Source organism: Triturus cristatus, chromosome 3_1, assembly GCF_964204655.1.
Source record: "Triturus cristatus chromosome 3_1, aTriCri1.1, whole genome shotgun sequence".
In the NCBI taxonomy this organism is placed as follows: Eukaryota; Metazoa; Chordata; class Amphibia; order Caudata; family Salamandridae; genus Triturus; species Triturus cristatus.
In genome coordinates, this window is record NC_140583.1 from 1,150,983,810 (window position 1) to 1,150,999,754 (window position 15,945).

A 15,945-nucleotide genomic window follows, 5' to 3' on the forward strand; every position below is an offset into this window, starting at 1 on the left:
CAAATGTATTGTATGACGCACCGTACTTTTTATCTGTTTTACCTTTCCTGCTTTTAAACCATTTTATGGCATTTATGGCTTTTAAATCATATTAAGAAAATGTTTTAATAGTCTGTATTTTACCCTTCTTGTGCTGTGCGCTTTTAAGATCTTTGTGATCGAAATAAAGTTATATAGGATTATATAAAATAGTACAAATTATACAATTCTCCTCTCTGTCACAAGGGATATAGCATGAATGGTGTAAGGGCCACTATCTATACAATACAATGTGCTTTTCCTATTACACCCATTTATTACGTGATACAAGCAGACTAATGTGTACAGTATTGAGTCATACAACTGCTCAAAGGTATTTCCATACTCCATAGCAAGCCATAAATTGGAGGAAAAGTCGTTTGCCAGGCACTTTTGAATACTCTGTATGGCAATGTATACTAGGTGGCATGGCTGTACTCTAGTTCTTGCATTGCACATTTCCCCACTCATGAATTCATGCCTCATACGTGTATGAATCCATTGCTGTTGAGTGTGAAATTACTTACTTGAGGATCCTCAGTGACCTGGCTGGGCCACGACGCACTAAATGCGCAGTCACTGGTGCCATCACCACCAAAAGGGTCCACAGACTGCATGTCCGAAGAGGCACTTTTTTCAGGCTGGACAAGGGATTTGAGGGGAGGAGAAGGTGAGGATGGGGAAGATAAAAAGAAACAAGAGTTCCATAAGAGGATGTGGCCGATCCTACAGTTGTGTAGGTCCTTGGTTTAGAGAATGTAATCAGACTACCCAGGTTCTATACATATGGGAGGATGTAGCCGTCTTAAATTAGGAAAATGCATTCAAACCCACAGACAACTCTGTTCAGGGCATTACTGATGACCATTAGAGTATAAGAAACTCAGCAAAAGAAACAGTGGGAATGAACCATCCCTGAGACAACAGCATCTGGGGTTCCTTATTTTCAATACATCTGCAGGTACTCTTGGCCGCACTCTTCCACAGAGGAGTACAAAAACAGATGGCAGAGAGAAAGCCAAAATCAGAGGATGGTAAAGGGGGAATAAACAAATGTACTTGTGTGCAATATGAAAAGGCACATGCGCACTATGAGGAAAGCAATGGCGAAAACACTAACAAGAAAACTGGTGCGAACAATAAGACATCACACTCGGCAAATAACAGAAGTTCGAAATGCAAAAATGCAAGCCTCATTAAAGTACCACATTGATACTACGTCGTGTTTGTAGCCTCGTGGAATACACCAGAAGTTGCTTTATGCAAAACAGAAGGTTTTGGGTGGCAAGATTATGAAATCCATCCCTGGACAACACGGGATGTAAAAATCCTGGTAACAGAAGGTATGCAGGGTTTCAAATTGTGCAACTACACTTAAATGGTAGGAAAAAAATCATGCTGAACGTCCCCTCGATTTGAACAGCCACCCCCTATGAATCCTCAAGAGATACTATTGTTTAAGACAAATCAATATGGAGGGGCCTGTAAAATCCCTTTATATTCAAATAGCTTCTGTTGTGGTTAGGCGGAGTAGCAAGTGTTGAGCAGGCTACGTGGCTGTGTGAAGCAGGACTGATAAAGTCTCCACAACCATGTGTCCAGGAATGGTATTCCGAGAACAAAACCAGATCCCCCTCCACAACCAATGCCCAGAGCATCAGAATGGCAAATTTACTGATGTTGAATAAGGCACAAGACGTAGGGCTCTTCTAACTGGGGCGAGATGGGTACGATCTTCCTTCCACATAAGCAAGAAAAAGATTTGGCTACTAAGCATTCATCAATGCATGTTTAAATAAGGTGCTTTCTTGTTCCGTGGTAACCGTGTACTCTGTAGTAAATGTGGACGGATGAACAAGAATGCTACATGCGTGCTTTCTATACTCACTTCAATGCCTCATCAGGGCTAGCAATGGCTATATAAATGCAATTACAATACAATCTATTTTCAGGCTATTTTGATTTTATGGAAATTGTTGCAGTAAAATAAATCATAGCCGTAAGTCTGGAGTAGAAGGGGCCCAATTAACACGTTTGATCTGCAAAAAGGGAACACTTTCCTAATTGCCTCCGACTTTCCAGAAGTAGGTCACAGGCAGCTACTGATGGAAAACCATCTTTTTGACGCAGGTTCTAAGTGAAGAGTCAACAGAGACGGGTAAAGGGAATGGGTTGGCTTCAGTCTGACAGCTGACAACTAGAGCATGCCACCTGCACTTGAAACGCAGAAAAGAGATAGCATAGGAAGCCTACACAAGGTATTAGTCCATGAGTTAGGAACAGATGAATTGTGCTGTCAAGGGAGGCAGCAACACTTTCAGAATACAGAAGCAGATTAATCACAGAAGTCCAAGAAATATAAATAAAAAACAGCCTAAGGAGCAGATAACTCTGAACTTAAGGGTTCATGTTTCCCCACCGCAGATGAGAAAATAGAAGAAATTAGTGCAACAAGTAACACGTAGTATGGAGAAACAGAAAGACGTTAAACAAAAAGTAAAGAAAAGCAAGTAGAAGAGTAAATTTAGCAAAACTAAGCAAATCAATAAAAGGGTCATACAAGTAGAGAAAAACAAAGAGAGGGTTAAATGTAGAAGTGGTTAAAACTTCACCAGAAGACAAGATGAGAGATGAGGTACAAAGAGAAAGAAAAACTTAAAGAACTGAACAAATACGAAATAAGAAACAATTAGATAGACATTGGAACTGCTAATGAGTCACAGAGCAGATTACTAAACCTGAAGATTATTAATTTAGTTCCAAAGAGTTCTTGCGCCCAACTAAAGAAGTTATCTCAGAAAAATCAGACTCGAAACTTACTACAGCAGAGATGTTCCTTTCATCAACGTAAGGAACAATTACTAACTTGTTCTTGCAGTAAAATCAAGTGCTTAAATAGAGACCGTTTTTTTCTGCTTATTATTTCATAGAGGATTACAAATTAATTCAGTTGAATTAAAGTAATCAAAGAAATAAATCTGAGACAATTATTGTGCAGATAAAAATATGAAAGGATATTGCTTTTGTCTAGTTAGTATGGTATCCGTTGAGGAAGTGAAAGAGAAGTCCTGGCTCAATCAAATGAACGGTGGTCTTGGGTAAGGTCCAAGTTCCAAGTCTGGAATCCCTTTTTTACCAGTGCAGTGTTCCAAAATTATCATAAGGGTAAGAGGAACTATGCAGAAAGCAGGTAGTGACATTTAAAAATGTGACCCTTACTCGGCTAGGGGATCTACGGCGTACAAAGCCTTTGCCTGACGGGCCCGATTGGAACATTTGCTCAATGCAGCATCTGAGCCCATCTTCACACATTTATATTTGAAACCATGGTGGATGTGGCCTCTTTGGTTGTGCGAAAGCTTTGAACTAGGTTAATCTTTGCCTCCAGTCTGGACATAAAATAAAAACAATCCTATCTATTATGAAGAAAACCTTTTCCAAAATAAAGTTTTGAAAAATGGTCTGAGCAATCTCTTAATTATGTGGAATAGATAGGGGTGAATGCAAAGTAAATTCATAGCAGAGGTTCTGAAATTCTTCCAATAGGAAGCAAATGTGTGCTATTTTAGTAACAGCAGCAGAAATGAAGAAAAATCAGCATTTTGGAGGTACAAAGAATTCCAGTAGAAGGCGGAAAGAGATTTGGGAGAAGTCAAGAGAATGCAGATGAGGGTGCTGACCAGAGGCAATAACACCAATCCCTTTGTTAGTAAGTTCAGAGAAAGGTGGAAAGAAAAGCAAACCAATTGAGGCCAAGAGCAAGCAGCACAACAGAACAGGTATTGAATTCATGTTTTCATTCAAAATTCACAAGAGTACACAATGACATATGGACAAGAAAGAGTATATAAGCTGTGGGGAAATGAATAGAAAAATGCTGAACTATAGCTAGGTACACAGCTCCACAGCAGTATGTAAATTATGAGGCTGCTAACATAACATAACCACATTTGATACATTTAAGACATGCAATGAGGTGAAAAAAAAGTTAGACTCAACTAATAATTGGATTTCAATCATGTAAAAAATTCCTTGTTAATGTCATTTGCTAAACTAGCTAGAGAATAGGATCAACAATATGCTTTCCTTTTTCAAATGTATAAAAGAAAATCCATCTGGCTACGTCCAACTGAGCCGTTAGTATTACCATATTCTAATTTCGGTTCTTACAAATTTGCAGATTTACACAGAATATTACCTCCTGCTCCCTTACTAGTCATCCTTAATCACTTAAACCCACAGCACAATTGAACTGTATTGGCCTTTATCATCTGCTGATATAATTTGAAATCTTAATCATAGGAAACCAACACTCAATGCAACTGACGTTCCACCAGCAAACTAGGGATGTCCTATTTTTCATAATCAGTGCCTCCTGTGCTTAAAATGATCAAGGAATTACTTAATTTGGGAGTATTCACTCAGGAATTAAAAGCTGGACAGAGTACTTCATTAAAAGGTACAGTTCTGATCTGACGATTTATCCCACCCAGATTTTGGAGTGAAAACTGAAGATTAAACACTGGCAGAACATGATTCTCTGAAGCCACAATGTTCCCAAAGTAATGTGGCATGAACAGCAAGCTTGTTGGGGGTGGGCTCTATGGCATCTGGTTTGTTCATTATTTGTCATCATTGAGGTGTTCAGCCCCTCCTAAAATCGTTCTGCTTTGTCAACTTTCCATCACTAGGCTGGAGGAGTGATGCAAAACACTGTTGGATAAGTAAAAAGATTTAAACAGTTTGAAGGGGAATTTAGTTTGCTGAAATTTGAACGCTTCAAATATACATATACAACTAAGACACAGTCCACAGCACCTCCAAATTAAACACGGGGCCTGGGGCATGTCGAGATCAGGCACCCTTTGAGTATTTTTTGTTGACTTGTGATGTTGAGCGGCACGCCACGTCAGACATATACGATCTAGTCAAGAGCACAATGGGGAGTGGGGGAGAAAGAGGGGTTCCTGTTCAAGCAGACATGGGAGAAAGAATTACAGACAAATCTAGATGATTACCAATTGAAAGACAATCTCATTCACATGAACACCTTTGCCACTCATGCAGGAAACATTGTAAAATCAAGGCAATCCCGACTGTTGCCAAATCACACTTCAGCATTCTAAGACTTTGTGTGATGATTTGTCTAAAATCTCTTGTAATAAAATCATAGTACAAGACTTGAGAACATATTCTGAAGGGGAAGTCCCAATACAAACGGTATGCTTTTGTTGAGAACTCCACTGATAATTCATTTTCTTATTATAAATCGCTGGAGTGCCCCTTCAACCCTACCCTAAAAAATGTGTAGAACAAAAAAAGAAAGGCTGGATCACCGCAAGACCTTTGCAAAACACGTGAAACATCTCTCTCTCTCTCTCTCTCATGCGATCATCACTGCTCTTAGGACCCAGTTTAACCTCTCACTGCAAGAAACTTTCCCCATACTTGGAAAAATGCAACTGTACTTCCTAACAAAACAAATGCAGCTCCTACACCGCTTTTCAACTTCAGACCGATTTCTCTCCTTCTTAGGCCCTTCTTTGATTCTGAAATCGTATATTGATGCACACCCAACTTTTAGACTTGACAACATCCATCAACTAAAATGTTGATCAAATTACAAAACAGAATCAGTTTTAATCTCAGCTTCTAAATTAAATCCACCGAAGCCTGGACTCTGGGAATTCAGTCACTTCGATATTTCTCAACCTTCTGGGTGCCTTTGATATGATCTCCCACAACATCCTGCCTTACTACGTTGGAGGGTGCTGGAGTTCCGTGCACTTGACTAGTTCCATTCTTTTCTCAACAACAGAGAGAAGGCAATCTTTCCTCCTCTTTTAAACTCCGACTATAAATCTTTACCTTCAGGGGTCCCACAAGGCTCACAATATTTAACTTTTAGGAACATTTTAAAGTACATATTTTTTTAGACTGAGCCTCGACAGTGGAATGGGGCGATTCTCTCTCTATACCCTTCTTCATCCTCAAACATCACCAGAACACCCTAATGGATTAGTGACCCACTTTAGAAAAGTTTCATTCATTCATTCATTTTCTGAAAGAACTACAGGTGCAAGGTAACAAGATATGGTTACGAAATATTTCGTTACTTCACAATTGCCATCATGCCGGTTGTGAGAGTAGGATTAAACAGCACGGAGATGTGAACCAATCCTCCAAATCCACCTCAGATTCCGGCTCAATTTCAGGAGTTTAACTCTTCTATCAAGTGGGGAGTAGAAGATCAGAATTTGCAAATCCCAGTGCCAAAAATGCACAGAAAGTGCGTTTGTGTAAATGGCAATCTTGAGTGGCACTTAATTCCTATAATCAAGAAAAGATTACGGTTAAACCAGTGTTTAGGAGGATCGATAATGATCCACAAATCTAGGTTTCTATTCACACATCCATGATTCTTGTTTGTGGGAACATTTGGGCAACTTTCTAAAAAAATGGCCAATTTGCAGCTCAAATTAAAATGCAGAAATATCTCAAAACTCACAATTCGGCACACTATACAGTAAGCTGCACGTGCATATTTTTGAAATATGCATCCAATGCACAAAACGGACTACTTTTTATATCAGTCTTCCGGGACTCTCCTGCTCTTCCCCAGTCTTCATCAAATGTTAAAAGAAGCACCAAAATGTGGAAACTAATTCATGGGGAAAAGTAGGTGTTATTCCATCAAGGGCTGCAAGGTTATAAAGTCATCCGACTTTAGCTTGGAGTTAGGGTCTTCAATGTAACCAACATTTTTACGACTGATAAGCTTTCAGTTGTCAATCAAGCTGTGCTCATTCTCCTACCAGTGCGCTCCACCCACGCCTTAAGGGGAATCTAAAAGTTGTCATTGCTCTTTCAGGCTGCAGGCAAGGGATATTGCAAATTCAGGCAGCGATACACAGCAAAGGACCTAAATTGACCAATTGTATTAAACCACTAACATTGACAAAAAACAGCCACTGCGATTTTGAATCAACATGGTAATAATTTAAATCTGCTGCCTAGAGCGGTCACATCGTTTAGAAGCTTAGAGGCATGATAAACTTGTCTCCGACTGTATGGATCACAGGTCTATGGAAATTAATTACCAGCAGGGCAGGCATGGCAACTCTGCCTACAGTTCTGTGAAAAATATTCTGCCAAATTCCCCACGATCATGTGATTGGGAAAACCAGACATTCTCACTTGTACCACCTTTCTAAAGCCCCTTCTTTCGAGTTTAGCCACTTGCTACTTCAGTTACACGTACCATGATAAAAAATGAAAGCTCTTTTTTATTTCTATTCCTTTAGGACAGATTATAATTTGCATTTTGTTACATGAAACAATTGACTGTACGATAGAGAACATGTACTGTACTGAACATTTATCTTTTCATGGGAAAGCAAATGAAATCAAGCAAAGTATATACATAGGTAAAAAAAACATAAGGCAAGGGTTGAGAGAAGAACACATAAGGCACAACAATAAGTAAAGGACTGCACAGTGCGGAGCCATAGCAGGCATAGAGCATAAGATGAGAAGGGCAATGAAGAGGAAGCAGTGCAAACTGTATCAGGAGATGGAATGCATACAGCGGCAGTAGGAAGAGATAAACATTGCTCATAGGGCTGCAGTATGAGATCCAAGAAAATGCATATACATGTCTCACACAATTCATAAAAACCTAGAAAATGAAAATGTGCTATAAAGAAGTATGATGGCAGAAGAACATTCCAGGTTGGAGAGACAGATCAGAGTCTACACATGCCCGAGACTTGCAAAGCAGCCATAGTTTACTAATATGGAACAGCTGAGGGTCTTACCTCCCATAAATCCCACGGCAAGGACTTAGCATGAGAAAGCACAAGGGTGAGAAAAGAAAAACAGATTTCAATTTGGTTCATAAGCGCATCCCAAACAATGCAGATTTTAAACCCTTTTCCTGACTTGACGAACGTCATTTAACAAGATGCGCAGAATTTCACAGCAGGATAGAGCTCTGAAGGACCAAGGACTGAAGTACAGCCAGTCAAGCACCAACCAAGTCTGTCACTTGACGGACTGCCACAGCCATCATGCGTCCCAGAGGTACCAACCTGTCAGAACATTCTCCAGATCTCGGCAAGTCTAGCTGCCGAGGATGCTCAGCAACTACATTGGTAGAATCTATCCAGTCATCTGATTCTGACCAAGCTTATGCAAAGTAGCATCTAGAGACGATTTAATGCACGGAGATAGAATGCTAGTTTTGTCTCCCAAAGTAAATTGTTGGAAATAGCAGAACAGAAATTGTTGCAGACCATTCTACATTTTGTGCAGCTCAAGGCCATGTTAAAATATGGCATTTACTGAACATCCTCTTTAAAAACACTTGGCATTCTGGGGAAACCAGATCCATGACGGATTTTGCTTCTCCGCATGCACAAGGATTTTAAAAGGGCAATACATTTGAGTAGTTCTGCTCTGAGCATCCCTCAATACTAAAGCGACACAAGCACCCCAACCTCAGGAAAAATATAACAACCCTTCTATTTTAACTGAACCATCCCGTCGCGAAGGAGGGGGGGGGGGGCACATAACAGCACCCTTTTAGTTTACCAGCAGAAATCGCAATTTATCATGAACACCTGAATAACTCGTGCAAAGGTCTGGAGGTTAAGAGATGAAAAAAGGGCAGGCTGGGAGCATGTTCCCATAGTTCTGTCAGTTACACTACACACTCGCCTTCCCACCACCCCTGTAACCATGCCTGTTTCTCTGATTTTGCAGGTGCTCTGCAGCCTACAGCCAACAATAAATCCCTATTTAACAGTAACTTAGTAGTTTCCTAGTATTTGAGTCATACTTGGGGTTTGTGTTGTGCTTAATTTGTAAAAAAAGAAATTAGTGCCAGGACCCTCGTCAGGAGGCCACTGCAGCTTGCACCACCCATCGCCACTGGTAGTGCTGCCAATTATAGTACCATCACAACTACTAACCGTCACACTGCTACAAGTGTGATGATTCAAACTGTTCGAGTCCCGCACAGCTCTAAGAATGGCTTGGGAGCAGGTATTAGTTGGTTTAATGTATATTGAATTAATAAACAACTGTTGTTTTGCTTATCTTTAAATTTTACACAGACAGCGCTACCATGAGGCAGCTGTCATAATTGCTGGTGTTGGTACTTAAGTGCCGGTGGCGAGCACCAGAAACCACCGGCTCAAAGTAAGCAGTGGGTTTGTGGTGGATTATTGAAACTAGAATAGTGCAAACAAGCACAGAGGGGTCCATAATCCACACCCAACACTAAGCCCAACGCCAATGGCCAATACCTTTTACAAAGAGATTCACAATAAAAAAATGTTTTCAAAAACAGGTCTCACCATTTCTAAGCCATATGAGTAGCTCTTATTTTGTCTTGACTTGCACTTAACTAAGCATAAACACCCATTATGCCAATGATCATTAGAAATCACACAAGTTTCTTATTGCTTTAGATAAGGGGGTGTCCAGTGGAACACAGAAAGGTCGAAGTTGTGACCTATTTTCACTCTAACCACGGACGTAGTAAATTATTTCCAGATACATACACTACATGTAAAATTATTCTATGCTAATATCACCCTGGACCTACGTTGGGTAATTTGACGCAAACTGGAAAAAGCACCCAGATCTAGGTAGGGTGCTTCAGAGTGCGCTGCACCCATCCTCGTTCCATTACCCCAATCTCTTATCCTACAACGGCTTTATGAGATGCACCAGTTGTAATGTACTGTTATTGGTTTAGAACTTTCCTACACCTTGCAAGGTTCAAAGCACTTTCCGGGTCGTAAGCGGCAACTCCGTTTGTATCACTTGGACTAATAGTCTGCAGATTAAGGGGAAGCTCCTAAGCAGGGCTGACTTTAGGCTTAGGCAGACTGTCTTTCCACACCGGCAGTGACAGAGAAGGGAGACGTGAATCTCCCCGGGTGCAATATCACAAGAGCTGGACCATGTCTCGTTCATTAAAGAATGCTTTGTCCCAGTACACAGCTTTCGAAAACATCATTCAGCCTTATACTAGGCACCCTCTGTGCTCCTGATGGGTCAGTACGAGGTAATCCTGTCATCTACCTGTCCTGAAGAGATCCCACTATTCCTACAGGGATCGAAACGTTGTCGACAATCATTTCTAAACTCCCTTATATTTATTATTTAAAATGTTGGAGTATGAAATGCTTTACTGACTTTTTGCTACTACTTATTTTCCTGCACGAAAAAGTCACCTTTTTAATCACTTACCTGGGTTCTGGAAATCGGCTGATTTCCCTTTTGCCCTGCCACAGCAAAAACCTCAATCATTGGTTTCACTATTCTTTTGTTTACTATTAAATTGTATTGACTAATATTTTTGCATTGTCTTTATACATAAACCCAATTTTTCATTGGACTAATTGCGGTATTTTACTTTACTCTGTTTGAATGGGACCACTGTTCCTTATAAACCTGATGGGTCAGAAGGCATTACCAAAGCTGCAACGTCGAAACAAACTGGAATATTTGCCCCAACCCATCGAAAACCAGCTGGTCGCCGATCCATGAAACCGAGCCATAAACATGATCAACAAACCTGAGAGACCGACGCAGAAGCCTTCACTGGGGTGCTGGCATCTGGTTTGAGAGGGTCAAAATCCAGATCCAGCAAGCTGGCTTCCTCCTGGAGGGATCCAGGGGCCTCAAACTTGGCAGCAGCGAAAGGGGAAAAAGAGTGGGAGCATTAGCTAGGTAGGATACACGGGGCTGGCTGTATCTGGGTGCAGGGATGTGGGAGAAAAACATGGCAATGGTAAGGCAAACATAAGCATCCATCCCTTTATACATTTTCTGTCAGGCATACAATGTGATCAGTGGTACCTCGGCCCAATCCACACAATCAATTGACTGATTTTAGTCCCTAATCATCTGCTCATGGGCACACTGGTGAGCCAGGAAATCACCAGGGAGTCCTCCCTACAGCTCGTAGCGTCTGAAAGTCTGGTATGGCAAAGTCAGCCCCTTCTTGGATTGCTAGGCTCACACCGTTGCAATTTGTTGCACAAAAAATATCGCCTTCTCCCTGCTTCGTGAAATGGACTATAGCCCACAAAACTTCATTAGAAGTGGATAAACTACAAAAAAACAGACAGAAAGCAAAATGCTTTGTTGCCAACATGAATTTGGAGAAAAACGGGAGACTTATGCTCATAAATGTAATTCTAGGTCAAGGTAATAGACGGGTGATGATAGGAACAACAACTGTGATAGGCGTGCTGAGAAACTGGCCCATATCTACAAAGTGGCTCAAGTTTCGTCATTACAAAGGTAACAATTGGTATGAATGCTATCGACAGCCCTCTTTTTCTGACACACACCAAAACAGTCGAACAAAGACATTGTTACACATTATTACAGAACCATAAGGAAAATCCACAAATATATGAATAAAAAACTCAAAATAAATGCATATATTTGCCAAACAATAAAGATAGCATATTTCAGGCGCTAGCACGTAATCAAATAATCCTATGTAAAACAAACTATTTTAGACTTTAATCTCTCCTCCAAAATGTCCACTGTGTTTACTCAAGAATTGTGACAAAAGGTCCCTACAATTCAGTACATTTTGTATCGAACTAGAGAAAACTAAACAATTGCGAGATACGATTTTTAAACGTATATTACAACAAATGTACATTTTACCAATCAGCCTCCTTTCATGGTAACCCGTCAAAAAGACACGAGGGGGCAGCATTGGAGCGTACATGGAATACCCCTTGGCATATCCTCTGTGGGATTTCCAATTTCATCATCATTCCCCATGTTGGGTAGAACTCACACTCCCAGGTTCCACGACCATGTGCTCCCTTCACATGAAACTCATGGGTGGAGTCCTGGGGCGCATAACATATACTTTTGGGGGAAATGGGAAGTCGCTGACTGCACTTTAAGAACTTCTATGTGGAGATCTGGACCAGCGCTATTTTTGGAGGCCCTAGGTAATTTAGTTTATAGGGGAATGGCTCACCTGGCCATAGGTCTAAGGTCGCTACTTACGGATGTGTTGAGGGATCCCACACCGTCAACTCATATACTCAAATGTTTGTGAAGATGAACGCTCTGATGAAATCTCATGAACTCATCTGCTATCAAAATCAGCCATAAAAATGGCAAAAATGATCCCATAAAGGTGATGATCTACACCTCCCAGGCAAAACGGGATTAGCTTTAGTTGCTGCAACACATTTGAGTGAATAAGAGGCATTATAAGAAGAGAACCAACGTTTAGTACGAAGCTTTAACAGCACAGGGACTCTGACAGCACCTAAGCACCTGCAGAGTGACAACAAACATAATGGGGCAATTCTTGGGGTAACATAGCAAACCAAGATGCTCTTACCAAATGCAGTGTTTACCCAAATAGACATTAGTAAATGACCCACAGGTGGCCATCTTGGAGTGGGCACTGTGACACATGCATGTCATGACAGCCCAGTGTTCCACACTCCTAGCCCAAATGATTCTGCAGATGGCAGCACAACAATATTTGCTACTGTTCCAGCACACACCTCTGGCTAGAAACCATTCAAGTGTCTTTGTTGGATTTTCATGACAAACTCTACAAAATCCTGAAGGACCCATGTAAAACCATAATTTACTTTTAGAAATGCAGAGCATAGTTTTAAGAACACATGATCTTTCATGAGCTAGGAAACTGTAAAGGATTTAGGGATATAAAAAAACCATAAGAAGCCATAGTCCCAGCGGGAAAGAAGAGTGGCTGCTATTCTCAGATTCATTAACGCATAGAGAGAGTTTTTGGTTGAAGATGCACAAAGAGGGATTCTCTTGTACATAGACTATGGAGCGAGTATTAAAAGCAAGTGTAGAGAGTTCGTCAGGGTGTCAATACTGGGTAGAATCTAGCCAGTGGTTTGGAGTGAGTTTACGGACAGGAATAACATTTTGAGGGGTAGTCTATGCACAGAAAGGTAAATGGGTAATTTGTAGAGAAGAGCTGAACTGGCAGTCCTTCAGGACTTGAAGGACTCTGAGCCTAAACAAAACAACAGAGGACTCAACTCTTTGGACGCTGTCCTTACGCCAGGAGGTTGGTTCGTATGAGGAATGCTTTGCTGGGTCTTTGGTAATCCTCCTTTTAACTCAGACAAGGGTTTGGTTTGTTAGTATGGTGAGCTACCCAGATCTTCAAAGTAGTTATGGTTGATATAGCAGAAAACAAAGTTTATTCGTAGGGGTGCATTATAATCACAAGTGTAGAGCGTACCCGCACATAATCCTTTGTTGTATTAACGTGAAGTGTTAGAATTTTGAAATGTAATAACATGAAAATGATGTGTTTAGGCCACCGAATAGTAACTTGGAGAATTAACGCAGAAAGTGAATGTGACTAGCAGAAAACATCAATGTGAAGAGTTTGTTTTGAGTAACTGACCATCATTCATTTATTAAATGTGTTTATTAATCATGCCATTTTAATGTAGGCAAATTCATTAATCAAATGGGCCTCATTTTCCTATGCAGTTCCGTAAAGCTCCCACGTTATTTCCTTATTTATTTTGAGAGTTTTATATAGCGATAGCTTGACCCGAAGGTATCAGAGCGCTTTACAATAAATGTTGACATCAAAGATAACCAGTCTATACAGAGCATTTCATTATGCAGGTATAAATTGTCTGCTTCAAATCTGTGTATTTTAACAAGGTTAAAGTGTCTATTGCATCTTTAGTCTCCATATAAAGCTTTAGCTACAATTAAATGTCATCCATAAGTCAATGCAAAAAATGTGTAGACCTGGCCATGCAGTACAAGACCACAGCTGATTCAAAGGTCCAGTTTATTTGTAAACACATGACTCAGTGAATGTTATGATTTGTGAAAGAAAATAAACTTAATTAACTGTTAGTTTTCTAACAATCCTGTGCCACTGTCCTTTGCAGTTAAAGCTGGACTCAGAATTCTAGAATTTGTGGTAGTTGGTTGGGAATCCAAGGGAGTGTTCCACTCTAGGGCGCTGAGGAGGTCTGCAACATCTGCCTGTGGTAAGTAGCACTCTTGGCTTTGTGAGGCAGTGGCTGTTTGTCCACAGCACTCCTCTGATGACACAGTAAGTTCCTCTGATCTTCTCACAGGTGGGAAGGGGGGGGGGGGGGACGATTGCTTGGAGTATGATGCTTTATTCGGGGTTCTGACACTCACGGGTCATTGTGGTGTCACTTTTTCACGCCACGGATTAAACCAGGTAACAACTCTTGCATGAGTTAAGCACACAGAAGTGGACCTTTATGTAAGTACACCCGAAAGCCTCATTCCAGTGACCGGTAAAAAGGCCTGTTCACTCCTACTGATCACTACACTGTATGCTGCCACCTCCGTGATTGTGCAGCTTAATTCCAGGTAAAGGCAGTAACCTTTCACCATCATGAGCGTAGTGGGCGCCCCTCCTGGTCCAGTAAGATTGTAATCCGTGAGACAGGCCTATGCCATGGTCTATGCACGATCCGTGTTCGCCCATAACATACATCAGCACCAGGGAGCCAGATGTCATTGCAGCTGGGGGACTCACGGCAGGGGTGCATGTTCATCACGTGCACTTTTCTGTCCTATCTGTAATTTAGGGGTTATATTAGGCAAGAAAGGAGGCATGTACCACACTCAGTTAATTCTGCCATTGGATAACTGAATTGGAAATGAATTCTTTTTTTCTCCCCCAGATTTAAAGCTTATGTTAGCCAAATATTGTAGGCCTGAAATACAGTTCCCTGGAAGCTATCGCTTTAGAATTAACAGTTTGAATTTCATGTGTGTTGTGGAAATTGTTCTCTCACATGTTTTGTGTTGCAGGTGAAAAAAGCGCTCGTTAGCTAGAATAATGTCTTTGTTTTATTAGTCAGGCAAGGAGAGAAAAAGTTACAGCGTACGGTCTGAATCGATAAGCGAAGGCAGTTGTCCTTCGCACAGGAGAAGGCTTCGGGAACCAAGCATAAATGTGGTAAGAAGAAGAACACCATTTCCCATGTAAAACTACCTTTAAGATGGTACCCAGAGCGGATGGCGTGACCTGCAAATGGCCAAGATCATTTGCAGGTCACACCATCTCTTCAATATTGTTACGTTAGGAGTAGGGAAAGGCCCACTTCTCATTCTGCCTTCGGGGAGAGAGCACCTTAGAACAGCTCTGTCTCAAAAGCTTTATGCTATCTGACCCATCGATGGAGGAGAGACTTCTTAGGAAGAAGACTCCACATGCTGACACCTTTTATTCCTTTTCCTGAAGATGCTTAAGTAGGGATGTCATCTTAGTGCTAGGATACGGATAGATTAATGCTTTATATTCATCAACCCTCGATGGACTCCTGCTTTCTGATCCTCTGTATCCTGCTTATTGAATGGTTTTGTTTATGCTGCACCGTTTAAACTAGATGCGCAGGTTTGGCTTTAGGCTGATTCCAATGTATTTCTACATTCTCTTCTTGAGGTGATTTTATGTCCGGTTATTTTTGGCTTTGTAATAAATTAACTTACCTTGCGCAGTTGTCTGAGTACTATGCGTCCAGAGAAATTCTTGTTGAATTGATTGGCAATAATAATTACTTTCTCCCCACAATGCTTTCATGCTGCTAAAAAGAACCATCGCATTGTGATTCTAGAATAGGTCCAGAACTTATGGGCCCGGTCAACAATCAAAATGGAACTAAAGTACAATCTTGAGTGAGGTGTGCTCTACATTTGGTTGTATATACGAGGCCTATTAGAGGTGTGGTGCCGCGGCCAGGGCGACTGACTCCGGATTCTGGGGATCACGGTTCGATCCCCGGCACCAGCGGCAGATTAGCCCAGCACCATGTGACTCTGGGCAATAGCTTGCTTAATTTTCCCGACGGCCCCCAGCGCCTAGAGACCCTTACGGGT

At 41.1% G+C, this 15,945-nt stretch overlaps 1 protein-coding gene across 12 annotated transcripts in view; it reads right to left on the reverse strand.

Annotated features, from left to right (window-relative positions):
* The window catches only part of BIN1 (bridging integrator 1), a 555,217-nt gene that overhangs the window by 147,728 nt on the left and 391,544 nt on the right, over positions 1-15,945 (reverse strand). For 6 of the 12 annotated variants that reach the window (XM_085646006.1, XM_085646002.1, XM_085646003.1 and 3 more), the window contains one exon: positions 546-659. The exons of 2 other annotated variants lie outside the window; for them this stretch is intronic. In XM_085646006.1, the coding sequence (XP_085502132.1) occupies positions 546-659 (114 nt within the window). Of the gene's footprint in view, positions 1-545; positions 660-7,835; positions 7,860-10,606; positions 10,718-15,945 lie in introns of all 12 variants that reach the window. 4 more of the 12 variants (XM_085645999.1, XM_085645998.1, XM_085646005.1 and 1 more) reach the window with 3 other exon arrangements.